At 33.3% G+C, this 27,604-nt stretch overlaps 1 protein-coding gene across 2 annotated transcripts in view; it reads left to right on the plus strand.

Annotated features, from left to right (window-relative positions):
• The window catches only part of NCKAP1 (NCK associated protein 1), a 98,450-nt gene extending 73,276 nt beyond the window's left edge, over positions 1-25,174 (plus strand). For both annotated transcript variants that reach the window (XM_045559792.1, XM_045559793.1), the window contains 9 exons: positions 181-278; positions 8,462-8,555; positions 14,605-14,687; positions 15,129-15,209; positions 18,815-18,908; positions 20,612-20,728; positions 21,924-22,033; positions 23,204-23,293; positions 24,249-25,174. In XM_045559792.1, the coding sequence (XP_045415748.1) occupies positions 181-278; positions 8,462-8,555; positions 14,605-14,687; positions 15,129-15,209; positions 18,815-18,908; positions 20,612-20,728; positions 21,924-22,033; positions 23,204-23,293; positions 24,249-24,365 (884 nt within the window). In that variant the 3' untranslated portion in view covers positions 24,366-25,174. The remainder of the gene's footprint in view (positions 1-180; positions 279-8,461; positions 8,556-14,604; positions 14,688-15,128; positions 15,210-18,814; positions 18,909-20,611; positions 20,729-21,923; positions 22,034-23,203; positions 23,294-24,248) is intronic.
• The last annotated feature ends 2,430 nt before the right edge of the window (positions 25,175-27,604 follow it).

The raw sequence follows: 27,604 nt of genomic DNA on the forward strand, positions 1-27,604 counted from the left end.
TTCATTTATATGCATAATTGCATATTGTATCTTAGAAGTACTTCTGCATTTTGTGTTACTTTTTTTATTCCAGAGGCTTTTCTCAGGATTTTGCATGAATAATTTGTTTTTATAATGGTATGTGTTAATGTCAACTTTCTGCTCTGTCAAAAGCATGAAATTAATTACATTTTCTTTCAGAAATGAGATCATTATCAGAACTACTAGGCCCGTATGGTATGAAGTTCCTAAGTGAAAGCCTTATGTGGCATATTTCATCACAAGTTGCTGAACTTAAGGTAATACAGTTTTTATCAATTTTAGTTTTTAAACATTAATTCCTGGAAAAGATTTCAGGATTGTGAGCAACAAGCCTCAGTGTTAATTGTTTTAAACTGACATGCAAGTTCTAATATGTAAATGAAATTAAAGAGCTGGCAGGGCCTTTTGATGGCATCTTAGTTTAGTTCTGTTTTACAGGTGAGAAAATAGAAAGCCTGAAGAGGTGTATTGACTTGCCAAAGGGGACTAAAACTCAGATTTTTGGGCTTTTGGTCAAGCTTTCATTCTATTGTGTTTTGATGTTTTTCTTTGAAATACCAGGTTGAAAATTCCAGCCAAAGTAAAAAATGTGCTCAGATTTGTAGTTTGAATGTGTTGATTTCCACAGATTATGATACAAACATTAGGCTTATTGTTTTTTCTTCTTATTAAGTGATCTTTTAAATTATCTTATGCCTTTTAAGCTGGATGAAACGTGTCTTCAGAATGCTTAATGTTTCAATAAAGAGGTTGAGGAACTGAAGCAACGTTTTAAATAACCTTTTTTTTAAAGCTTTTTAGAAATATCTCAGTGCTAAGGGGATTTATATTGAAGAGTCTGTATATATAGTAACTGTGTAGTTTTTGAAAGAATTTGAGCTTGGGCCACTAAAACTTTTGAACTTACGAACAGAATAAAAAAGGCATGTTTTGAAATATGCCTTTTTATTTATGTAAGTTTTTTGGTGGTGATTTGTGCCTTGCATTTTTAATTTCTGAAGAAAATAGTATATGGTACTGATAAGTAGCTCACATTTGAAATGTAGCACTTAGAGTTCTAAATGTGTTAATCTGATTTACTGAAAATTAAATAATAAGTTAATTCCTACAAGCTTAATAATATTTTGTTTAATAATTTAAATGTTAAATAATATTTAATAGTAATGTTTTGCTGAGTAAAATATATAGCAAGAGTCAGTTTGACTAAAAGCTTAGTATATTTAAACATTTAAAAAAGAGAGGCAGTATTACCCAGTGATTAGGAACTCAGGCTTTCAAATTAAGCACAGTACTGTTGCTTATAAGCTTTACTTTTGAGCAAATGTTTAAACTCACTAAGCTTTGACTTCGAGAGAATTATATGAGACAATTCATATCACACTTTTAGGTACTCAGCATAGTGTCTGACATACAATAAGCACTGAATAAATGTTATTTTGGTATTTGTCGTATCATTATCCTCTTATTGTTATTTTTTTAGAGTATTCTGCAGTTCTTATATAAAAATCAACTTTTAGATACTTTATAATATGTATTTTAAATACATAAATTATATACTTTGTATGGTTTTAAATACACAAACATTGAAATGCTAGTTTTGGTTCTTTACAAGCAATATTATTCTTATTTATTGGACTCATTCTCCTGTAAATACATGATCCTTTTTCTGTCCTATTTTCAGGTAACAAATTTCTCATCTTCAATTTATTTTCTTGTATTCTTTTCAGTATGAGATAATAAAGGAATTATGGCTCAGTAATTTCACTTTTGCCAACTATTTTTTATTTCAGACTGAATAAATAGGCACTACTAGAATTGTCAATATTTTTAGTGCTTCTTTGCTGTTTAATTTGATTATCACGTTGCAGTAATAAAAAAATACCCTAATTTGGGTCTCTCTGAATTCATTTCTATGAGAGTTCAGACACGTCCTTAATAGAACTGTAAGGATCTGGCCTTCCGCTTTTCCTTACCTCCTTTCTTCCTGCAGCCTGGCTGGCCTACTTGCTGTTGTGTCATCTCAGATACTCTTCACTGAGATACTGTAATAGCTTGCCAACACATGGTAAGCACTCAGTAAGTTTTTGTTGGATGCAAAAATAAAAATAACCGACTTTCTTGACTCTTTGTTCCAGGCTTTCTCTGATCTCTTTATAAATACTAACTCTTTTAAATCCTTAAAACAGGTGTCTTCCCTATTTTACAAATTAGGAAAGTAAAGTCAAGAAAGGTTAAATAACTTGTCTGGGCTTACATGGTTAATAGGGGGTGAAACCAAAATTTGAACCCATGAAGTCTATCTAATTCCAGAGCTTTATGCTACTACCGTGCTACACTGCCTGTAGAACTGAGAGGGATCTCAGCAGTTATCTAACCCACTTTCATCTGATGCAGGAACACCGGCTGCATTTTTCTAGGTGTATCATCTGATCTTGTATGAAAATGAGGCAGTCTCATCAATTACTACGTATCTGTAGTTTATGTTGAGTCAATATCTAAGTAATAGTTTTTGATTAATCCTCATTCTTACGTCAAGAGGCAGAGACTGCCTTTGACAAGATCACCTTTCACGTATTAAAAACTGCTGTCATGTATTTTTTTTCTTGTGTGAAATATATTCATATTCATTCGCTTTGCAATCTTTATCACTCTTTCCTCCGTACAAACTCTATCTTTTTGGTGTCACTCTTAGCGAATAGTACCTAAACTGAGAAGTACAGACAGAGGTTTGATTAGTGAGGGTGCACATATTTAATCTGGATACTGTACTTACTAACACAGTTTAATATAGCTCTAAGACTTTCAGTAGCTATGCCTTACTGTTTTCATATCAATTTGCAGTCAGATAAATTTTCTTTTGTTTTTTTCTTTCACATACGCTAATCTTAAACCATGGCTTTCTACATATTATAATTTGTACAATTATTTTTAGACCTAAGTGTATGCTTGATAAGTTATTTTTAGTAAAGTTTATCTTATTATTTCAGGATCTCTTCTTAAGTACAGATTTTATCTTAGTCTGCTAGCACTTCTTTTACAAACTTACTATTACAGCCTTGTCCCTAAGTATTAATGTTACCAAATACATTCGTATTCTTGAGAAGAAATGTAAAGAACTTACATTTTAACATTTCTCTCTTATGTTATGGAGTGACTGTATTCTCTCTTGGTTAGATATTATTAAAATTTGATTTAAAGTTGATATGGAAATAGCATAAATAACATTGACTTTTTGAATGCTGTTGAATTCACTGACTCAAGACTGTTCTTTCTTGCCTGGATTCTTTTTCAAATATTTGATACTAAACCTGAGTCAAAAACCTAGACACAATAAACTTCTGGTGTAGGAGCTTAGATTCATTGCCTTTGAGGTACATGGGTGTGAATTGGCCTGGGTTTCTCATTACATATGATATACTCTAAAACCAAGATGGTTTTGGATACGAAAACATTTTTTCTCTGAAACTATTTTAGCCGTTTAGTAATCTCTTATGTGATCTTCCTTACTTGACTTTTCCTTTTACCTTCATAATAACTTGCATATTTTATTAATGATTTAATGTTGTAGGAAGAATTTTTAAAAATCATTATGTTTTGGTATTTCTATTTTTACTTTTTTGCTTTTTAAATACTAAATCCTGATTTGTTCAAATATTATAGTTTTCAAAAGGCTTCATATGAAATCTTTACATTTCTAGTATTGTACTTTCATCATTTAGGTTTCTTCAAAACAAAGTCCTAAGGATTCAGTTTTCTGGAATTGTGCAATGCTTTACAATGATTTTGTTTGAGGGTCCCTCTTAACAATCCCAAGAAGTAATCCAGATTGCTTTGGATTCAACTACTTGCATGTTGTTAAGAACTGCAGAAGATGTTATTCATGACTGTTTTCTCAGCCTTTGTGTACTGAGTCATACTTCTATATGTATTCTTGTATTTTATTACGAAAGAAATCCTGTAGATCATAATATAATGATTTTCATACAGACAAGTTCAGTGTGTTATATACTAGTCTATCTCATTGAGGTAAATCTCTAAAAGTACTGATTCTGTCAGTGATGATTCTAATTGTTTTATATTTTTTAGTGTCCTACAAAATTACTTTCTGTAGGATAACATAATTTTTGGAGTTACAGAAAGGAAAGAACCTGTAGGTTTTTCTTTCCAGTATTGGTAGGCTAGGTAATTCAGACCATCTTTTCTCTGAAGGACAACTTAAAAAGCTGAAGAGATATATTATATTAAAAACAGAATCTTCTTTTAAAGAAGGGCTAAAAAAAAAAAAATAGATATTTCTGGGCTAATGTCAAGGAGAACCTGGAACTCAGAGACATGAGGAGTGGCATTGGAAGCCACTTTTGACCTGAGGACATTTACTGATTCAGAAGTAACACATTTGTAAAATTGAGCTGTAGTTCTGGTGGTCTTGTGGGGCAAGGGGGTCAGTAGTCTAAATCCAGAGCCTGCCCAAAATAGGGAGTAGGAAGTTTGCTTAATTCTTCCCCAACTCTCTTTACATAGACACCCCAAAGTTTTGTACCTTCAGGGTAAGGGTGAACTGAAAATGATTCACCCCTCCCCAGGATTTACAGCCTTATTTGTGTTTCTTGCTTAGTCCAGAGAATCTCAAATCTTGAGCGTGCTTGGGTTAAGGTAGTCCTAGATAAGTAATGCCCCAAGGTACTTGGCAGAAGCTAACACAGATCGTCTCTGGAGAAAGGTATCTTTATCCTAGGCTTCAAATGATTTCTGCAAGTAATTTTTCAAACACAAGGACCTTCAGCTGGAGAGTGCAAGTCTATTGGAGATCAGTAGAGGGTGGTCATATATCTAACTGGCACGATTCTTACAACATTCTCTGTTGCCACTTTATCCAAACCTGAATTTAGAGCCATCTTGTCAGCATAACTTCCTAAAGTGGCAAGAAGTTAGAGTATAACTAACTACTCCCCATAAAGACCTAGTAATCCTTTTGTTTTTAGCCTCAGGCCTTCCTGTGCTACTGCCTTCAATTTCTGATCCCTTCCTTCCATATATTAACTTGCTTCTACACTATGTCTTCTCTACAGGAACTTGCAAATCAACTTTTTCACCTCTGTTTATTCTTTACTCCATTTTCATCTTCCAGAAATTTGTTGACATCTTCCATTTGGTCTTCTTTCTTCTATTGTTTCCTTTATTTTTGTAGGTTTTTGCCTTTTTTTATACTTTTCCTCTCACTTTAGTGGGTTTCTGAAAGGAGCAGTTTTAGATACATGTATAAAATTCTCTACATTTAACCAGTACTTCTACATAGTTTGCATACTTGTTTGAGCATTTTTATAGGGAAAATTTCTAAAAGTGGATCAAAAAATAGGAACATTAACTTTTTTTGATATTGCCAAATATCCCTCTGAAAAGACTGTAACTCATACCCTCCTCCGCAGACCATTGTGATGGCTCCAGTAGCATTTTAGTCTTTTTGAAATGAGTGTATACGGTGTTTTTTGGGAGGAGTTGTGATATTTTTTAAGATCATTCCATAACTTCTTTGCTTTTATTTTTGTTTTCTAAATATTTAATCTAAAATGACAAACTAAATACTATGTGGCTACATCTTTTTATTTTAAAGGTGATCTTAATTAGTTCCTGTTTTAGCTCAGGACCTTTTTGTTTCAAAGAGTAAATTTGTGTGCCAATTAGAAAAAGCAGAGCTTCTTTATATTTAATGGTTGTGAATACATCTTGTGTTAGACTTAGCACTATGCATGTGTACTTGTGGTGAAATGTATTTATTCCTTTCTGGAGAAGAAAACAACCAGGCTTCTTTCCTACTAAAATCTTGGGTGGGTGTTTCATTTGGAATTGTGCCCATTGAGTCAATTTCTCTGTCCAGTCCTGCCATAAGAATTGTTTTGGCATTTTACAGATCAGTTCTTCTAGTTCTTCATGGGGTCCTAGAGGACTTTTTTTCAAATGCAGTAGGAAATTTAAATATGAATTAATGCCAAGAATTGTAACACTTTCTTTTTAACAGAATACTAAGTAGATTAAAAACATTTTTAAATACTCCTAATTTGCTTCATGTGATTTGTCTCAATTTGTTAAATTCCAGTTACTACTGCCAGCTTTCATTTCGTTTGTCAGCAGGATTAATAAATGGTTTTAAATATAGAGAGCCTTGTTGTAAGGATGCATTCGAGGGAGAAATGAAAAAAAAAATTAAACGTATAAACAAAACTTTCAAGAAAGAGACATTAACTTTTTTCTCTTTGTAAGAGTAGTAAGCCAACAAATACTTTAGAGTATGGTTCCCAGACCAGCAGCATCAGCATTACCTTGGAACTTCTTAGAAATGCAATTTTTTTTGGCTCTACCTCAGACCTGCTAAATCAGAAACTCTGGGGCTGGGACCCAGCAATGTGTGTTTTAAGAAGTCCTCTGGAGCATCCCGATGTACACTAAAGATTGGGAACCATTTCTTTAAGGATTAAGAACATAGAGTTTTAATTCAGACATGCGTGAATTCAAATTCCACCATTTAATATTGTAACTGAGCAAGTTATCCAACTTCTCTGAACCTTTGTTTCCTCAACTATAAAACTGGAATGTTACCTCTAATAAATAATACCGTAATTTATAAATCTTAAGACCCATTTATCCTATATTAATATTTCTGAAATTGTTATGTGTCTTGTAGTATTGGTAGAGGTTTTTTTTCTTAGTGGCACATAAAATAAGGTGTATTTTAAATTCAGTGGAGTCTGTGATTCACTAATACGTGGTATTATGTTCAAAGTGTGTGAGCACTATCAGGGTTGGGCATAGAGTTTGAGTGTGTATTGAATCAAGTCTTAGGTTGACAGAGTTTTGAATTGGCCCAGAGAGACAGTCTAATCAAAGACTATAGAAGTTAAATTTAGCAAATAAATGTGACTTCAGCTGAACATTTGATTAGGAGCATAATGAGAAATAATCTGAAGTAATATCATCAAGTAACTTAAACAAAATTTATATTAATAATTTAGGAAAAATGATTTTTATAGATTTTCTATATAGTTTTTCATGGTCCTCTTAAATCATTTGTTACTAACTTTCCTTTGTAACAAAACCACCCTGGCACTTTAACTATGTGCTTGCTATATCTTCCCACCCAGGTCTGCTGAATTGAAATATCCAGGGATGAAGCCTGGAGAGAGAGATATATAAATATATATTTGGAAAAAGTTGTACAGGTGATTGTGATGTGTAGTAAAGTCTGAAAACCACCATAGAGAGCCAAAAGTAAAGAAAATTCTGATTTAAAAGAACTTTGTAGAGATATAGAGATCAGAAATTAAATTATAAACTTCACTTGAATTATTGAAAAAAGCTGGTGTGGTAGTGGTGAGCTTAGTGGTAAAGGCAGATGGCACAGGTAACAATGCAACAAAGAGTAGAATGTCTTACTCACTTTCTCCCCTCATTGTTTTAGAAACTCAGTTTGCTGTTATCCAGGCTTATTCTTCCAGAATGAAATTAATTATATTTGTTTTAGTTATAATTTTTAACTAAATTACTTTTCCAATTTTTTTTTTAAGAAAAACCTTCTTTAATGAGCTATACTTTTCCTGAATAGCTGTCCTTCACTCCCTTCCCTTATTTATATCTCTTCCGTTTCTCTTCCCTTTTCTCAGTAGTCCATGAAAGAGAAGTAGATAGTTCACACTTCCATTTTATAATTTGTGCTATAATACTGCAGTCCCCAGCCCCCAGGCTGCGGATGGGTCCATGGCCTCTTAGGAACTGGGTCCCACAGCAGGAGGTGAGCAGCAGGCTAGAGAGCGAAGCTTCACCTGTATTTACAGCCACTTCTCATCACTCACATTGCTGCCTGAGCTGCACCTCTGCCCTCCAGGCCCCCAATCCCCCTGTGGAAAAGTTGTCTTCCATGAAACCAGTCCCTTGTGCTAAAAAGGTTGGGGACCACTGCTATAATATAATCCCCATCAAGTGGTACCATACCCCATCAAGTTATTCTCCCTCTGATTATATATATCCAGTGATGAACTCATTATCTAAAGACATACACTCTGGCCTGTCTTTGGCCAGCCTTAACTTTAGCAAGTTCCTGTTGTTTTGTTTGGAAGTTGTTGCTCCCTAAAATCCAGTATAGTGTCTACTTTTTATTATTGATGCTGTTCTATTTCTAAGCATAAAGTGATCCTTTATTCTACTGCTTATCTTTGTTGCTTTTCCCTGTATGTCTTCCTTCTTGAATTTTCAAACTGAAGAACACTAATCATATGTAAATAATTTTAAGATTCTTTTATTGAAACAAGAACAAAAGTATATAGCATAGAGCATCTGGATTTCATGAATTGTGTTTCCTACTTGCCAGATTGTAATTTCCAAGGATGCTCTTATCTCATTAACATGAGGATGTCTGTGCCTGACCTAGGATCTTTCTTTTTCTTTGTAGAAACTTGTGGTGGAGAATGTTGATGTGCTAACACAAATGAGGACCAGCTTTGACAAACCAGACCAGATGGCTGCACTCTTTAAAAGATTATCATGTGGGTAACTCATGATACTTCTATAAACATTAAGAAGATCTTGACACTTACTATTTAGCCTTTGTTCAAAATTTGTAACAAATATAAATAACAAATTATGAAAAGTACTTTTGAGCTTATGAAGAGTATTAGAAAATTTTTTCAAGCAAAAGATCTTTTAAGTGTATGGCTTATCTATTTCACAGATTTTTTTTAACCATACTCTTAGTACCGTATGTCAAATATTTAATGACTGTTATCAGTATCAATTAGTTCTTGAACAAATTAAATTTAATACTATAAATCTACATTAATTTAGACTAAAAGAGAATTAGCTTCTGAGCTTATAACTATCTAAAAATCAACTTTACTGGAATATAATTCATATATAATAAAGTAAGCACATTTAAGTGAACAATGATGGATTTTGACAGTTGTGTATACCCACATAACTGTTGCTATGGATGAGATACAGAACAGTTCCATCACCTCAGAAAGTTGCCTCCTGACTCTTTGTAGTCAGCCCCTAGGCCAGACAGCCACTGATCTGATTTCTGTCAGTACAGATTAAATTTGTGTCTGGCTTCTTTCACTTAGCATAATGTTTTTGAAGTTCGTTCATCCATTTTGTTAAGTGAATCGGTAATTAGTTCCTTTTTGTTGCTAAGTAGTATTCCATTGCATGAAAATCTGAGCCTACTACTTAAAAAAAATTTTTTTTATGTCTTGAAATAAATTCTTTGTGGGAGGTATATGTAACATTAAAGTGCGTTCAGTAAGATAACAGTTTTAGATGCAGTTGAATTAATTTTATTTTCTTTCGTATTTTGTATTTGAACTCAAAGTTATAATTAAAAATTAAAATCATACATCTTATTGATTAATTTAAAAACTTCTCCAACACTGGAAAAATTAATGAAATCCCAAATAAAATATTCTTTGTATTTAAAAAAAAACAGAGTTTATTTTCCCAAGAAAAAAATAATCCCAAAGAAAATTAAAGTCATAGATATATTTTACATACTTCCTGTTTGATATTTTTCTTTTAAATGCTTTAAAGAGTTACTTTATTAGGCTATCTTATCCTGTAAAACCTATTTAATTCTTATTAATAAGAATTAGTATAAAATTAGATTGCTTTGTAGAACGGATCTTTTTAAGAGGGCCAGGCGCAGTGGCTTTAATCCCAGCTACTCAGGAGGTTGAGGTGAGAGGAATGCTGGAGCCCACAGAAGTTCGAGGCTGCAGGGAACTATGATTGTGCCACTGTACTCCAGGCTGGACACAGAGTGAGACTCTATCTCTAAATTGGAAAAAAAAACCCAAAACTTTTACTGGAAAGCAAGGAGGGTGTTCTGGGGGTGATGAAACTGTTTACCACAGCAGTGATAAAAATCCATCGTATGTGTAACACATATCACTATTTGTTACACAGCAGTAACACAGATATATACATGTTAAAAATTTGGAGCTATACTCCAAAAGAAAAAAAGTTCAGGTTTATTATTATATGAAGCTTTTAAAAGTAAAATTAAAAAATGAAAAAGATCAACTTGGTAGCTTTATAGGGAAGAGGAGTGTGAATAAATAGGAAATTACTTTTTAAATCTCTGCCTGATCTGTTGTTCGTTGTGTTACTAACAACTTCTGTTTCCCGGTCTTTTTTATCTTTATTACTTTTGTTTTATTCATATTTCTCCCATTTTTTAATACTCATTTGACCACCCTACTGGCTTTAACCCTGTTTACTTTCCTACTAATAAACAATCTTTTGACTGTACCATCTGGTTAGAAGCAACTCATCCACTGCAATATTCAATGTCTTGTTTACTTAACTCTCCTATTTGTGGAATTGAAATAATGGAATTTGTTAAAATTCCAAACAGAATTTATGAGTTTTCAAAATTAAATCCATAGTCCTTTGTCTTGATTCTGCTTGCTTGAATTTTGTGTATAATAGTGGTGACTTACAACTTTGGAATTGGCCAAAACCAAAGACCAAAATCTAAATTGTCAAATCTTAATGACCCATATATACCAAAGTTGTCTTTAAATAGAATTTATTAAATCTTTTTTTATGATTTGGAAAAAGAAAGAACCACTTGAGAATGACTTACTTAGTGGAGTGAACTACTTTTTCAAAATATCCAGAAGTCGATGTGTTTTGCAGGAGTTTGATTTTCACAGTCAACAAACACATTCTTTTAAAAAGATAAAGCATTATAATTTTTTAAAAATAGCTCTGAATTGGGAGGCAATCTGGAATTTATTTTTCAATTTTAGGACTCCATGTATAACAAGCAAATCTCCTTATGTCCCTGTTTTTTATTTTTTATTCTCTGACATTCTGTTATTTGGGACTAAGTTCATAACTTTACTGGCTCCCTGATTCCAGATTACAAAAAATTGTAGTTTTCCTACAGTAATTTTTCCTTTTCAAAACTCACTCCATTCACCTTTGCCTTCCTGCCACCATCTGCACAAACCTACAAGTTGCCTCCAAAGACCTTTACTTTAGCAATACTTTGAATGTTATTATCACCTGAAACTATTCTACTGGTAGAAATCTCGAACTTTGAAACTCAACTCTTAGACCATAGCCATGTCTTCCAGCTCTCTCACTTCTTTGCTCCCATTGAACATTTTGTTCTAGCTCATTGAAGCTTTGATGCCTCTCTACTTTCCTGAACATCCTCTTCCTGCTTTACTTACACATCCATTCTGGACTATAAAATTTGGTTAATGATTTTACCCTTGATGCTGTCATATCCTTGACTTTTTTGTTACCATCATCCCCATCCAAGCCATTTCCTTGATCCCTGAAAATTCTTCTGCTTTCTGAAAGCCAAGTAGTGCTTGTGAAATAACACTTTTTAAGTCTGTTGTTAAACTTATCTCTTATTCATCCTACCATCTTTCGTACTGGAAAACTTTTTGACTAGTTTGTATTCACAGGTTCATCTTCCCAATCATCTACTCTCAGTGTACTGTAATAAGGCCACTTTCCTGAAACCTTTCTAAAATAGTTCGCTTGTGACTACCCATTTGCAAAATCTGATGCTCTTTCCTCAGCTCTCATTCTATGTAGTTTTTCTGTAGTGTTTATCTCTTTTATTCTCCTTTTTATTGAAACTTCATTTTCCAGTACTTTTATCTGTACCCTTTCTTAGTCATTTTTGCTGGTTCATCTTTTACACAGTATCAGTTTATGATATCATGCTCATTTGTTCTTGTTCTGCAATCCTATTGAGAAAATTTTATCGAGTCTTAACAGTGACTCTTAAATATTCATCCTCAGTCTTAACTCCCTTCGTTGATCTCCAGATTTTTGATACTGAGTACTAGTTTGACCTAGGCTTCTCAAAAGTATAGTCCCTGGACAAGCAACAGCACCACCTGGGGGCTTGTTAAGAATGTAAATTACTGGGCTTCACCCCAGATCTGAATAAAAAACTCTGGGGCTGGGGCTCAGCAACCTGTGTTTTAACAAGTCCTCCAGGTGATTCTGATTCACACCAAAGTTTCAGCCATATGACCCACAGATACTTCACAACATCTCTGGAATGGGAAGTATCTTCCCCTCATGGGAAGTATAAATAGGTGGGAAGAAAAAGCCTGATATTCTTTCTTTATTGACCGTTTCATTACCTCTCTCACCATCTATCCAGTAACTCACACTGGAAAACATTGGCATCTTTACATGCAATAGCTGTGTCTTATAGATTAGAGTTTGCAAATTAGTGGGTCACATTTGGCCCAAAGGCATACTTTGTTTGGTCCTATGCTACATTAAATTTCAAAAAAAATTTTTAGTCATTATTTTTTGAATGGGAGATTTGACATAAAAACCCAAACTTCTGGTTTCTCCCAGAAAACCTGGGTAGTACTTTCCCCTGTGGCAATGGCTGGCAGGAGCTAAGTCGAAATTGCCCCGTTTAGAAATGTTTGCTCCGGTCTCTCCCTCTCAGTATTCTATCTTCACTAATTTTTTTTTGCCTTTTTTTTTTTCTCCAGTTTTCTTTTTCTTTTTTCCGGCCTCTCAGATAATCAGATATGTTCACTACTTTATGTTACCTGTTGTAGGTATTTGAGCTTGTAACTGCTGCTGCAGATCCTACCTCTTAAATGTAATGCCCCAAATTTGTTCATTTCTGTTGCTGTGGCTCTTATTTAAAGCTTCATCTTTTGTTTTTTCTTCTTGCAAACTACAATCATGGCTTCCTAAAATTTGTACAGTTCTCCTTTTCTAACCCATCTCTCACATTCAGAGTCATATATCTAAACAATTCTTTTCATATAACTCTTTATAATTCAAAAACTGTGAACAACCACCTCATTGGCTTAAAGGATAATGTAAACTTTTTAGTATCGCATTCAAAAGCCATTATTTGAGTTAACCTCATAGCCAGCCAGTCTTACCCTTCCTTCCCCCCACCACTTGTTCCTTATCTAGCCCAAGACCCACATAGCATCTGCTCTGGTGTTACTTCCTTGGGAAGTTAATGGAAATTATGGGAGATGAGGGAAGGTACCAGTGGTCAAATATATTTGGCAGATAATTCATTAAATGTTACATAAAATAATATTTCTTACTGTGAAGTTTCTTAGAAATTTTAATATGTCATTGAGGATATTGTGGGGTATAGTTTTTCCAGACTTAATTGATTAAATTCTGGGTAGCATACTTTAGAAAATATGAGACTGTATTACACTACTTGTTTTCTGATTCTTCACTTTATTCTGTCATTCTTTTTCTGGGTTTGTTACTGGTTTTGTGGGGGTTTTATTTGTTTCCTTGTTTGTTTTTCCTGACCTGGAATGCTTTTCTTTCTTCTCCTTTATGCCCTATTTGGATGACATTTTTCTCAGAAATCTTTTCTTTCACCCTTAATTTGTTTCTCCTTGTGGATAGTAACAAATTCCTATTTTCATCTTAAATCACCATTTTATTGAATATCTTCTGGTCTTCTGGGTATCAGGCACTCTAATGAGTGTTACAGATAAAAAGATTAACAAGTCTGGTTCCTGCTCATGTGGAATTTATAATGTATTTGTGCTTTATGTCATTTTGTTAACAAGATTTTTAATTCACATATCATTTTGACTTGTATCGTACCTGTTTATGTGGTTTAATAAAAGATGTTTATGGTCAAAATTTAAACAAGCCTTACAGGAAATAGAAAGTCAAAATAAAATAATTCTCTTTGTTTCTACTCCTCAACTAGTAACTTTGGTTAACAGTTACTGTACCAATAGAGAAATTTATGTATATAGAAATATATGTTTGTGTATGTATATATCTTTTTTCTTTCACATAAATGTGATCATATTTATTTTCTTGACAACCCATTTAGATTGTTTGCTACTTGAGGTCTAGATCATTATTCTGTTTATATTTATACGCTTATTCTATGGCACAATGCCTTGTATACAGTGTTCAATAAATGTTTATTTGGCTTTATAAAATATGATGGTATTGATCCTTCATATTGGAATTTCCCTTGATTTTGTTAACCAAGTTTTAATATTGAATATATATTAATAATTTTTAGAATAATGTTCTTTAACCAATATATAAGTAATCAAATCCATTCATGGGCTTCAGCAACCTGGTCTTGCCAAAACTACTTGTGGTCTGAATAGTCATTTTTTATTTCTTAACTCAAGACCTCAGCAACTTAAGAGTTTAGCATCTCTGAGTTCCTGGGCCATTTGAAGATTTAGCTCCTATTCACTCTGATCAGGCTCTTTCTCCCCTAGTCTGTCTCCCCTTCTTCCCGCCTCTACCCTTTCTGAAATAGGGTTATACAGTTAGCTACTTACTATTTCAAGATTCTGGTGAACCATCTAACTCATTTAAAAGAAGATTGTACTCTATTTGGAGTGAACTATAATTAATTCAGAGTTTAAGTAGTTTAAATGTCAGCTAATCATTGTTGTAGTTAAATTGCTATTAATCATTTCTGCCTTTTATCATGGGAATTTTATGATTTAAGAGTTTTTTCCTAAGGTTAAGAAAGAATCCAATTTACATTTTTTTTCTTTTCTTCTCCTGTTTGTTCAAATTTAGCTGTTGACAGTGTCTTGAAGAGGATGACGATAATTGGTGTAATTTTATCCTTCCGATCATTGGCACAAGAAGCACTTAGAGATGTAAGAAACACATACATAGCATATATCCAAATAATCCCTTTTAATTTCCCAGAAATTAAAGGTTACTGTTTAAATTCATAGTTGGCAATAATATAATTAAGATTCCAGTTTTCATAGTAGTAGAAGATAAAGTACATAGAAATTAGAGTAATCTAAACTTATTTTTTATTTTGGTATTGAAATTTGGAGAGTATAACTTGCCTGGTTATGGTACTGTTTCAAGTTTGCTATTCATTAAAGCATTTTCCATTTTGACCATCCTTCGTTTAACATTGAATGTATTCCACCATTTCCATGTATCTTGGAACTTTAGAAAAATCACATGAAAATAAAGTAAAATAATTTTTATGAAAACTACAATTAATCAAATGGTAATATTTCATAAATTTAGGGGTTACCATTTAAAAATAATTCTATCTTCTTATTTGTTGTCCTGCCTAGGTCTTGTCTTACCACATTCCTTTTCTTGTAAGTTCAATTGAAGATTTTAAGGATCACATTCCAAGAGAAACTGATATGAAGGTAATAATATAACTTCTGTTTGGATTTTACAGTTTCTTAAAATAAAATATTTAAGTTATATGTGAAATAAAATGTAATCTTAAACCTATTGTATTTCTATTTTATAATGGTCAGTTAGTATGCTTGCCTTTGAAATTGCATCTTTGATAGCTCTGTACCAAAATACCACATAGGTATTTTGAAAATCTTCTTTACTCATCTTTAGTAATATCAAATTGGTTAAAAATTGATATTTTTTTCCATAAAATGGTAGCAGTTTATAGGGTCGTAAAGCAGAATGAGAAAGATAAGCCAATGATATGAGTTGTTTTGTCTTAAATACAGTTAAATTCAATTAGTTTTTAAAAATAGATGTTAAAAAATCTTTTCTTATTAAAAGATATTAACATTTTTAATTACTATAACATAGAAGATTAGCAGCCTTATGTGAGCCCATAATTTTTGTTTTGAAAATTTATTGAGCTGTGAAATCTAACCATTGATCTAATGCTAGCAATAATTTACCAGTGGTTACACATCTAGTAAGTGATATATCAGGACTAATACTTAGGTTTCATAACCTCTCTCTCTTGGAGAGATTATTTTCTCTTTCACATATTTTGAAAAGCACTGACTGAAAAAAATATCTAAGTTCTTTTGTATGACACTCAAGTCTCTTCTCAAATTGATGCCACTCAAACTTTTTGAGGCTTGTCTTCTACCATTTATTCCTTCCTTCTCCCGCTTTTCTCTTTCTTACTCTGCCCGTCTCTTCATGTGGTATCCTGTGAGCTAACCGTATCTTTCTCTGTGCATTCTCATATCTGTCTGTTTTACCCTGTAATTCATTCTACTTGAAAATTCTGTCCTTTTCTATTTCTGCCTTTTAAAATCCTGCCTATCTTTTAAGTCCTCATTCAATTGCCATATTCTAAGAACCATTCCTAGATTCTCTGGTGATACAGATTTCTTTTTTCTTATGTTATCAGAGAACTTTTTGTTTATCTGCTGTAGAGTTGAACATATTCTGCCTCGTATTATAGTTGTGTTTTTCCACTTACATTTATACTAGATTGTAAGCATCTTGAAGACCAAGACCTTGTTTGTTTTTTTTAACTTCTGTTTCTCCCGTAGTCTTCTGCACAGAATAAACATTTGAGATCAATGACTGTCCTATGAATTTATGATTGAAAATTATGTATGATTTCTTAAGTGGAAAAACTACAGAAAAAAATTAAGTTAGGAAAACATTAAAAACTAATCAGTTCTTGAGAGGACACTGGTGTGCAAAATTATGAGAATTCTAAGTATATTATGAGCAACCATTCAATTCTTTTGTCACCTAACATATTATATTTAGTTTCCAGCAAACTTTCAATAGAACAAAACCTGCTTTGTGTTTTTTTTTTTAAAAAAAAAAAAAAACCAAACATGTTTTTTAACAGCTTTATTGAGTTATAATTTACCTATCATAAAATTTACTCATTTAAAATGTGCAATTCAGTGTTTTTTATTGTAGTCACAGAGTTGTGCAGTCACCACGGTCAATTTTAGAACATTTTCATATCTCACAAAGAAACCTTGTAACCATTAGCCATCACTCCTTACCCCCCGGCCCCATCCCACCCCACCCCACCCAAGTCTCCATTCCCAGTCGACTACTTCTGTCTTTGTAGGTTAGCCTGTTTTTGGATACTTCATATAAATCATGCAATGTGTAGTTTTCTGATACTGGCTTCTTTCATTTAGCGTAATATTTTCAAGGTTCATGTATGTTATAACATGTATCAGTACTTTAAATTATTATTGAATAATCAATCTATTGTATAGATATACTACATTTTATTTATTCATTCATCAATTGATGGACATGTGGGTTGTTTTCACTTTCTAGCCAATTATAAATAATGCTACTGTGAATATCCATGTACAAGTTCTGTGCAAACATATGTTTTCATTTCTCCTGGGTATATACCAGTAGAAGAATTGCTGGGTCATATGGAAACTGTATATTTAGCCTGCTAAACTGTTTTCAAAGTGGCTGTACCATTTTGCATTCCCACCAGCAGTGTATGAGGGATTCACTTTTTCTGCATCCCCAAGAATACTTCTATCTGTTTTCTTGATTGTAACCATTCTAATGAGTGTGAAATGACATCTCATTATTTTGATTTGCATTTCTTTGACGGCAGTTGTTGTTGGACATGTTTCATATGTTTATTTATATATCTTTGGAGAAATGTCTATTCAGACCCTTTGCCCATTTTTAAATTGGGTTTGTCTTTTGTATTTGTAAGGATATTTATATATTCAGGTTACAAATCCATTAACAGATACAAGATTTGCAAATGTTTTCTCCTGTGAGTTATCTTCATTTTCTTGATGATGTCTTCTGATGTGACTTGGCGATGCCTTTTAATGTGAAGTTTTTAATTTCAGTGAAGTCCAATTTGTCTGTTTTTTTCCTTTTTTGTTTGTGTTTGTGGTCCTATTTAAGAAACCATTGCCTAATGCAAGGTCATGAAGATGTATGCCTATATATTCTTCTAAGAATGTTATGGTTTTAGGTCTTATGTTTAGATCCATGGTCCATTTTGAGTTAATTTTTGTGTGTGAAGTGAATAACAGATTATAAATATACGTTTATCTAGAACTTAGTCCATGGCATATTTTCATTTATTTTAAGCTATACTTTTTTTTTTTTTTTTTTTTTTGAGACAAAGTCTCACTCTGTCCCCCAGGCCAGAGTGCTGTGGCGTCAGCCTAGCTCACAGCAACCTAAACTCTTAGGCTCAAGAGATCCTCCTGCCTCAGCCTCCCGAGTAGCTGGGATTACAGCGATGTGCCACCATGCCCGGCTAATTTTTTCTATTTTTAGTAGAGACAGGGTCTTGCTCTTGCTCAGGCTGGTCTTCAACTCCCGACTTCAAGCGATCCTCCCTCTTTAGCCTCCCAGAGCGCTAGGATTACAGGCATGCGCCACCACGTCTGGCCTTACTTAATGTTTTATATTGAGGTTTTTTTGTTGCAATATCAGAGGTAACCAGTTATGTAGATAGTTTTTAACTGAGGTATTGAACAGTCAGAATATCTTGAATATTTGAAATCTATATGTGATAAAGGAAAATTACTTTAGTCGTTAGAAATTCCCTTATCAGATTTTTAAATCAGTGTTCCTTTAAAAATCATGTTTATAGATAGGATGTGATTAGGCATTGAATACAACTATAATTTTTCATTAAATAACTATGAACATAAAATAGGTCTAGTAATATTGATTCACTTTTGTTGATGTATTAATCTCTTTTGGATTGATATTTTATATTCATATTTCCAAGCAAAATAGTAACTTTAGAATGATTCTGTTAGAATTTGCCACAAAAAGTATACAGGTTTTGTTTGGCCTAACAGTAGGAAGTTATAACCAGCGGCACATTATAGAGTACTAAATCAGTTGTTCAGTATAGGTTAGTTATGCAGTACTTCCTATTTCAGCCAAGTTTCTGAAATTGTCTGGTGTTCTTCCAGGCAGACTCTGATTTGAACGGTAAATCTTTTACTATGATGGGCTTTCTCCTAAATTTGCTAGAATATTTCTTACTCTGGAATTCTTATGTTTTTATTAGGTTGCAATGAATGTGTATGAATTATCTTCAGCTGCTGGATTACCTTGTGAAATTGATCCTGCCTTGGTGGTAGCTCTTTCCTCACAAAAATCAGGTAAAATGCATTAGTAAATATTTAGTATTCATAGTTAAAATTACCAGGGCAACACAGATAGAGGTGTGATATTTATCCATTTATTCAAATGCCTGCTTTGTGTTAAGCTTTTTTAAAATTTTACTTTTAGTAGTTGAAACATGCAGGTGCAGAAAAGCCGAAGATCCCTGCCTTCCCAAGCTTTAATGTTCTTAGCAGAGTCATCATACAGATGATATCTAAGCTATACACTGGATGAGATTACTAAGGCCATTTAGTGTATGTAGATGCAACAGTGAAGAGGATCAAGGTGTGAGCCTTGAGCTACTCCAACTTTAAGAGCTCAGGGAGTAGAGGAAGAACCACCAAAAAAGAAACTGAGAAGGGGAAGGACCAATGAAGTAGAAGAACACCCAGGAAAGAGTAGATTCCAGGAAAGTGGAAAGAGAATAATCAGCTATGTAGAGTTAATGATTGACGCTGACAAGATCAGTGTCAGTGGGGACTTAGGGGCAAAAAGCTGATTAGAGAGGACTTAAAGGAGAATAGCAGAAAGGAATTGGAGAAAATAAGTATAAAACAATTCTCAAGAGAGTTTCCTTGTAAAAGGGAGCAAAGAAATAAAATTATAGTAGATGGAGATAGGAGTAAAATCAAGAGGATGATTTGTTATGATGGGGAGGTAACACCATTTATATGCTAGATGGTCCAGTAAATAGCAAAAAATTGATATCCAGAAAAGGGTATCCTATTTTAATTGGACTAAATTGGACTCGAGTTATTCACAAAAAGCGTTTGTACAGTGTTATGTAATATTAAAAATTTGGAAATTCTTAAGGCCAGCCTTTTAATATGTAGTACCCAGAATGCTCTATATATTTCTGGATTTGTCTACAAAGTAAACAGCATTTCATCTGTTTGTGGTACTAAAATGCCCTCTCCTACCTCCTTGAGGCAGTAGCATGGTATTTGAGTACATCTCTGGCTTTTTTCTTATGTTCAATTCTTAGTTACATATGATGATGAATAGTGGGGTAACTAGAAGTACTCAGGTACCAAATAAGAAGTCAAGTGCCTAGATAACCCATGATTTGAGTACATATGACAATAAATATTTTAGAAAGGGTTATGTTTGAAAGCTTCAGGACAATGCTAGATATTTTTATTCATGACTAGTTCCTTTTAGCTTCCAAAATAGGTTGAAAATCCAGTCTACTTTCCTCATTTATGTTTTTTAAATATTGAACTTCAAATCACATTCATATCAATTTCAGGAAAAAAATTAAGGATTTTTTTGTGATTTTGCAGAATAATTTTTGAGATAAACTTTCTGAACTACAGTACATGGAGTTTTCTTATAAACTAATAATTTCTCATTAGTTTTCAATTAGGAAATTTTAGGATTCCAGTTACCCTAACTATATTTTTTGTCCTATAATCTTATGAATAAAAAAAGTAAAATTCTACCATACTGTTTTATTAGAGATCCTTGATATATGCCTAAGTAGTTGATAATAGCCAATAGTAATGTATATTGTTTCTACTTTATATTTTTTGACAAAATTGGGAGCAGTTCTGTAGAGCTGTAGTAAAATATTTTTACTATTTCAAATATGGTAGTAAACAAATTTTACTTAAAAATCTGTTTCATCTAGTTTAGATGATCAAATCTTATCTAATCTTGAAGAAATATCTTGATTTTATTCTTAATTTTTCTCCCTTAGAAAACATTAGTCCAGAAGAAGAATATAAAATTGCCTGCCTCCTCATGGTCTTTGTGGCAGTTTCTTTGCCAACACTGGCCAGCAACGTGATGTCTCAGTACAGCCCTGCAATAGAAGGTAAGAGTGGTTTAAAATTGTTTTGGCAATGGAAAAATTGTGGGTTTTGGTACAGTAGATACTTTTCAAATAATTGATGTTCTTTTATAATAAGATATGACTTAAGTTTTGCCACTTGCTGTATAATGGAAAGGTAGTCTGTTCCCTTTTTCTAAGCTCCAGTTTCCTGATATATGAAAAGTGAGCTCATGTGTGCCTGAATGTGTATGTGATAGAGCATAGTAAGGGATTACCTAACTCATTGGATTACTTTAAGTATTGAACAATAAAATGTTTGTCAAGCTGCTGTGTACTTCTTTTTTAAGTTTCAAAGAAACTATAAAACTGATATATGATTTATTTTAAAGGTTTTTGAAAGTATTTGCCTCTTTAACACAGACATGATCATTCGTTGCTCTCTTGCTATACTTTTTTTTTTTTTTTTAAAGTGTCAGAGTCTAGGCCAGGCCCCGTGGCTCACACCTGTGATCCTAGTTCTGTGGGAGTCCCAGGCAGGAGGACTGCCTGAGCTCAGGAGTTTGAGACCAGCCTGAGCAAGAGCGAGACCCCATCTCTACTGAAAATAGAAAAATTAGCCAGGCATCCTGGCTGCATGCCTGTAGTACCATCTACTTGGGAGACTGAGGCAAGAGGATTGCTTGAGCCCAGGAGTTTGAGGTTGTAGTGAGCTATGATGACTCCACTGCACTCTACTCAGGGCAACAGAGCGAGACTCTGTCTACAAGAAAACAAGAAGAAAAAAGTCTCTCTGTCACCACGCTGTAGTACAGAGGCCCAGTCCTAGCTCACTGTAACCTCAAACTCTTGAGCTCAAGTGATCCTTCTGCCTTAGCCTCCTGAGTAGCTGGGACCATAGGAGTACACCACCGTGCCTGGCTAATTTTTTAATTTTTTGTAGAGCCAGAGTCTCACTATGTTGCCCAGGCTTGTCTTGAACTCCTGGCCTCAAGAGATCCTCCCAAAACACTGGGATTACAGGCCTGAGCTAACATGCCTGGCCCCTTGCTGCACTATTTTTAAAAACACTAGTCTTCATGCAAGTGAAAGAGAACAAGTCATGTCATGTACCAGTTCTACTTTTAATCATGCCACTGTTTATGTAGATCATGAAGTTGTTAAAGACTTTCCTTGTGTGTATTATTTGATACTTTGGGGGTCACACAGAATCTACACAACCCTATTTACACTTTCTCAGGGCACTGCAACAACATACATTGTTTGGCCAAAGCCATCAACCAGATCGCTGCAGCTTTGTTTACAATTCACAAAGGAAGCATTGAAGACCGTCTTAAAGAATTTCTGGCGGTATGTATAATCAAATAACAAAACTTATGAGATTTTATAAAGAAAATTAAAAATCATGACTCTGAGATGTAAGAGTAAATTCTCTTTATTTTTAAATTTTATTTAGTGTCTTCTAATAGCTTTTTCTTTTCTTCAAATTCTTTTCTCAGGTATATGAATTTCAGTCCTCTTTTAATTTTTTTAATTTTTTGTTGTTTTTGAAGGGAGGAACAAGTGAAGGTAGGGCATTAAAATTAAGAAGCAGTTTATCATTTTTTCCCCTTGGACTGAGAAGTCTCTCCCCCCGTTCTAGAGCTCTGCAGAATATGACCTTTTTTTCCCTAATGTGATATTGGGACTGCCCTTGAAATTTTTGTAGGGTTTGGAAGAGAAAGCAAAGGGAAATCAAAACAAAGAGAAAGAATGTTCCTTCCAAAAAGATATATTTTATTTAATTCTATTTATTTCGAGAAAGACCATTAATGGTGACAAACTCAACGATAAAAATACTACTCCCTACCAAAAGAGAGTATTGCTAAATCCAGCCTCAAGAAATATGGCTCTTAGTTTCTACGTCAGTGTAGTTCTTTCTTCCCTGTATCAATGTAGCTTTTTTCTTATGTTACTTAAAGGAAAGATGCACTATGGCATAGTGAACTCTAGAATAGTTGCTTCTTTTTCAGTTGTAAATCCTGTTAACATTTTTAAAATTTATTTTTTAATTTAAAAAGCAAATATAGTACTAACTTGAGAAGAAAATAGTTCTACTTCAGGGAAAACAGTATTAAATTTAAAAAATTTTTCTTACCATTGGCTTTATTGTCTTCATTCAGGGCTTAATGTCCTAATCTCATAGTGTGGAATTGTCTTCTTATTTGGGAGCTAAGAAATACTATTTTAAAAATCATTTTAAAAAGCAGACTTGTCCTGAAAAAAAATCAGTTTTAAAGACCAAGCAGAATATTTGATTACATTTATTATCTTTATGTCTCTTTATACCTTAATAACTCTCTATATTAATGCTTAAATCTTAAGTATCTAAGCTCATCTTGTTATTTAATTAATTGCTCATTACTTTATATATATAGTACTGAATGAATGAAATGTATTGGAAGTTCAAGCATATCAAAAATAAGTAACTGATGAACTTTTCATAAAAAAACTCACTTTATATGTATGTGTACTTTTAAGCTTGCATCCTCCAGTCTACTGAAAATTGGCCAGGAGACAGATAAAACTACAACAAGAAACAGAGAATCTGTTTATTTACTGTTAGATATGGTAAGTCTGAATTTTTACTAACAACAAAAAAGTTCCAGTCATTCCTGAGAGTCTCTTGGCATTTCAGTGATTAAATAACTATAAGAAGTACTTTTTTGATCCCTTGTGTTCACTCCACCTAAGCCACACACTTTATAAAAATGGCTGAAAAGACTGACATCACTCCTATTTTACCATTATGGCAATGTCAGAAAAGGGCAAAGTCAAAGAGATTACCATTAACTATAGAGTATTCTTTTATGAACAGTTTTTCAGCCTGTTGGAAAACACTTGGGCCTTATATTTTTCTAGTGTATCATTTTCAAATCTCTCAGTTTTCTGTGTTTTTTTTGTTCTGACTCTGCCCGTCTAATATAATTTCCTATAATTCTCTATACCTAGTAAGTTCTTTCTCTGCAGTGTCTGTGACCCAGCTATACTTGTTTCTACCATGCGACTCTTTCCTCACTTAGAGTCATTTCCGTTACCTGCAGAGATCCGTGTCTATCCTAATGACTCAGCACACTCTATAGCGCAAATCTTTTTCCAGATAGTCTTTCCTGTTACTCTGTCTTACATTAATTTTTCTTCCCTTTTGAACTTCTCTAGAATTTACAGCTTTCCATTTGATGGTAGCTGGTCTTATGTTTGGTTTCGATTTCTAGCTTAGTCACTGGTTCCCAGTTAGAGCTGATGGTATGGACTATCTCTTACATGTTTTTGTATTCTCTTTTATGTCTAGTGTATTGTTGAGGGCAATGAAAATGCTCAATATGTTCCTGTTTATTTATTTAATTGAGAAGTACCACTTTTTAAACATTTTGATAGAATTCACTGTGGTACATTTATGATTTTAAAGTAAAAGGAAAATAACTTGTCTATTTCTAATAAAAATATATAGAAATTATGGCTTACTAGTTTTCTGTATTCCCATTATAAATAACTTGAATTTTGATACATTTTTGGAATTTTTCAGATTGTGCAAGAATCCCCATTCCTGACAATGGATCTTTTGGAATCTTGTTTTCCTTATGTCTTGCTGAGAAATGCATACCACGCAGTCTACAAACAAAGTGTTACATCTTCTGCATAAAATATCTACTTAGTCAAGACAAGCACGCATTTTTGTTGCCTAAGTTTTACCTATAAACTGTGGAACTGTTTTACCTTAAGGCCTGAAAAACAGTTTGTGGATTATCAGTTTCTTTCATACGGTTGTATTTTCTGATCATTGGTTTCTTAATATGGTTGTACTACAATATACTTGGTTGATTTAGGTTGCATATTCACTGAATTCACTGAAATTATTCCTATAATTTTAGAGTATCATTTGTTTGAAAAGCATACATTATCTACGTTTTTGATATTTGATAATGAAAAATATCTTTGCTTGTTTATTTCTGAAAAAGAATTGTATTTAGTGATTATTTTAGATAGTGATATTATAGCATTCATCTGTGTGTAAATTATTTCATATAGGGAAGAGTTCTGATCTGTACCTATGGTTCTTATTGAAAACAAAATGGGATGTGCATTTCTGTGATGTTATGAATACATTTCTACTTTATTTTGAAACATTTGCCAAACTAAATACTGTAACACTGTATAACATTAAAAATGTTAAAGGACTGCTTAGTATTAGAAGCAGATCGTGTTTGGAAATTCTAAAACAGCAGCATATGTTGTTGCTTGTATAAAGCCTAGTGATAATTTTTAGACTAACTTCCATGGTGCCCTCTTGGCATTAGCACTACCATTGTACCCTGCTGTATAATAAACAATCTTAGACATTTATCAATTGTTGATACAAATGTTAGTCCCTAACCACTTTTTATATGTTTTAAATTTTTGAAATTCAAGTGTACCTGCCATAACATAAAATAAACACTAGACTGTATCACACTTTGAATGATTTTTTTAATTATGATCCTTGGAAATTTATTCAATAATATGAAAGTTTTAGTTTAAATTTAGTTTAAAATAAACTTTGGTTTTGGAATGTCTAAGTACAGCATTGATATCAGGTCAACTATTACAATTTGTTTAAATGTTTGGAAAACCATTCTACTGGAAAAAAAATAAGAAAATAAAATTACATGACACTTTTTAAAAATTAAGAACTAAAAGAAAATTTGTGTGCCATCACCTTTCTGATTGTATCTATAACTAAATGGAGAGAGTTATTTAAAAGAATGGGAAAAAATTGATCATGAAACTAGTGAGAATGTCATTGAGAATTGTTACATCGGTCACTAATGAATGGGAAAGACATAAAGGACCTATTGCTTGATGGTTGGCATGGGGAGGGTAAAGCAGTTCATTTAGTTTGAAAACTAACCAGAAATTTTGCTCTTTGATTGACATAAAGACTTTCTCAACAGCTTTGTATCTGGATACCATAGAGCTTCTGTTGTTCACGGCTTCTTGTGTGTATACTGCTAACTTGAGTTACGATAAAAGAAAGCTGTTGTGAACTCAGTTATAATGGGTTTTTTTGTTCAGATATAGAGAGTAGAATGGAGTTGAGGCAGCACAAGATTATTATACTACTATTTTGTATATGATTTATCCAGTCTATATTTAAAGCAGGGAATAGTCATTATCTGTTGAAAAATTATCAATGGTTCCATAAGGATTTCTTAAAAGGGAGATTTTAAAATGGAATCATTTTAGACCTGAAATAGCCTGATTACACAGTGAACAGTTGAAACTAAGATTTAAAGATTTAATGCTGTTTTAAAATATTAGGACACTAGAGTGGTAATAATTTTGTTGGCAGTGATATCCTGAGAGGTAAAGGAGGCATTTGGGTATGTTCACTTTGGAGTAATATGTGAAAGGGCATAAGTATGTAAATCAGCCATTTTCTACCACTATTAGGCCAAGAAAAGATCACCCTTTATTTAATAGTCAACTGAAGTTTTTCTTGTCCAAGTATTTTTCTTGTACACCCAGACAGACTGACTGATATACTATTTGTTCATTACAGAAAATTTTTCTGCCAAAAGTTGTGTGGAGGGGTAATTTAGAAGAAAAAATTAGTCAAAAGTAAATTGATAGCTACTATTTTTTAACATTTTATTTGTGTTTTTATTTTTATTGACACAGGGTCTCACTCTGTAGCCTGGGGCTTAAGTTCAGTGGCGTCATCATAGTTCAAAGCAACCTCAAACTCCTGGGCTCAAGCAATCCCCCTACCTCAGCCTGCCAAGTAGATGGGACTACAGGCACATGCCACCGTGCTCGGCTAATTTTTCTATTTTTTGTAGAGATGTAGATCTCACTCAGGCTAGTGTTGAACTCCTGGTCTCAAGTGATCCTCCCTCCTTGACCTCCCAAAATGCTAGGATTACAGGCATGAGCCACTGCACCCAGCCCATCTTGTTTGTTTTAATTTTTATTTTGTTCTAAACTTATACTATAACATACTGTTTTTGTTATTTTCTATACATTAATGTGATCATACCACACATATTGGCCTGTAATCTGCTCATTTCACTCTGTAGTAGAAAAATGTCTTTGATATTCCTTTTAATGCTTTTATATATACCACAACTAATTTAACAATTTTAGTTGGATGCACATTTAGGCACTTTCTTGTTTTTCACTGTTATAAATATCTAGTATCTATATCTTGGTGAACTTGACCTGTTATTTCTTCAGAATAATTTCTCAGAAGTAAAATTGCTTGCTTTCTACCACTTTTTTCCATTCATTTATTCAGCAAATATTTTTAGATGTCTGGATATAATGATGAGCAAAAAGGCCCCCCTTGAGTTTGCATTGTAATGATGATAGACAGTATGGGAGCAAACTTCTGATAGTAATAAGAAGAACACAAGATGATGTCCTGGGAAGTGAGGAGGGAGGGAGGTGATGGGGTACTACTTTAGAAAGTTTTCAGGAAAGACCCTTGTTAGAGAACTGATACAAGAAGGATGAAAAGAAACGTGCAGAGGGAGAAATAGTGAACATGAAGGTCCAGAAGTCAAGCATGAACTTGGCATGTATGAGAAATTAGAAGTGTACCAATTAGTGTCTGTCACAAAGCATGCTCAAGGTGCCTCTAGGATCCTCATTGGGCTAGCCAGCAGTTTTCCTTTTCTGGTTGCCTACCTTCCTTTTTTCTTCTTTGCTTATACAGTCAGCATTCTCAAATCCAATCTAATGTAGGTTGGTTAATAAAGAAGGAAACGAATTCACTGATAGCCTATGTCACTAAAGTGAAAATGGTAAAGTCTATTATATACCATCAGGCGTTCTAAACCAGGCCCAAATTCTATCCGGCGGTGAAATGTAACCTACTGATTAATTTGGTATGTAATCATGCCC

This window comes from Lemur catta, chromosome 8 (assembly GCF_020740605.2).
Source record: "Lemur catta isolate mLemCat1 chromosome 8, mLemCat1.pri, whole genome shotgun sequence".
Lineage (NCBI taxonomy): Eukaryota > Metazoa > Chordata > Mammalia > Primates > Lemuridae > Lemur > Lemur catta.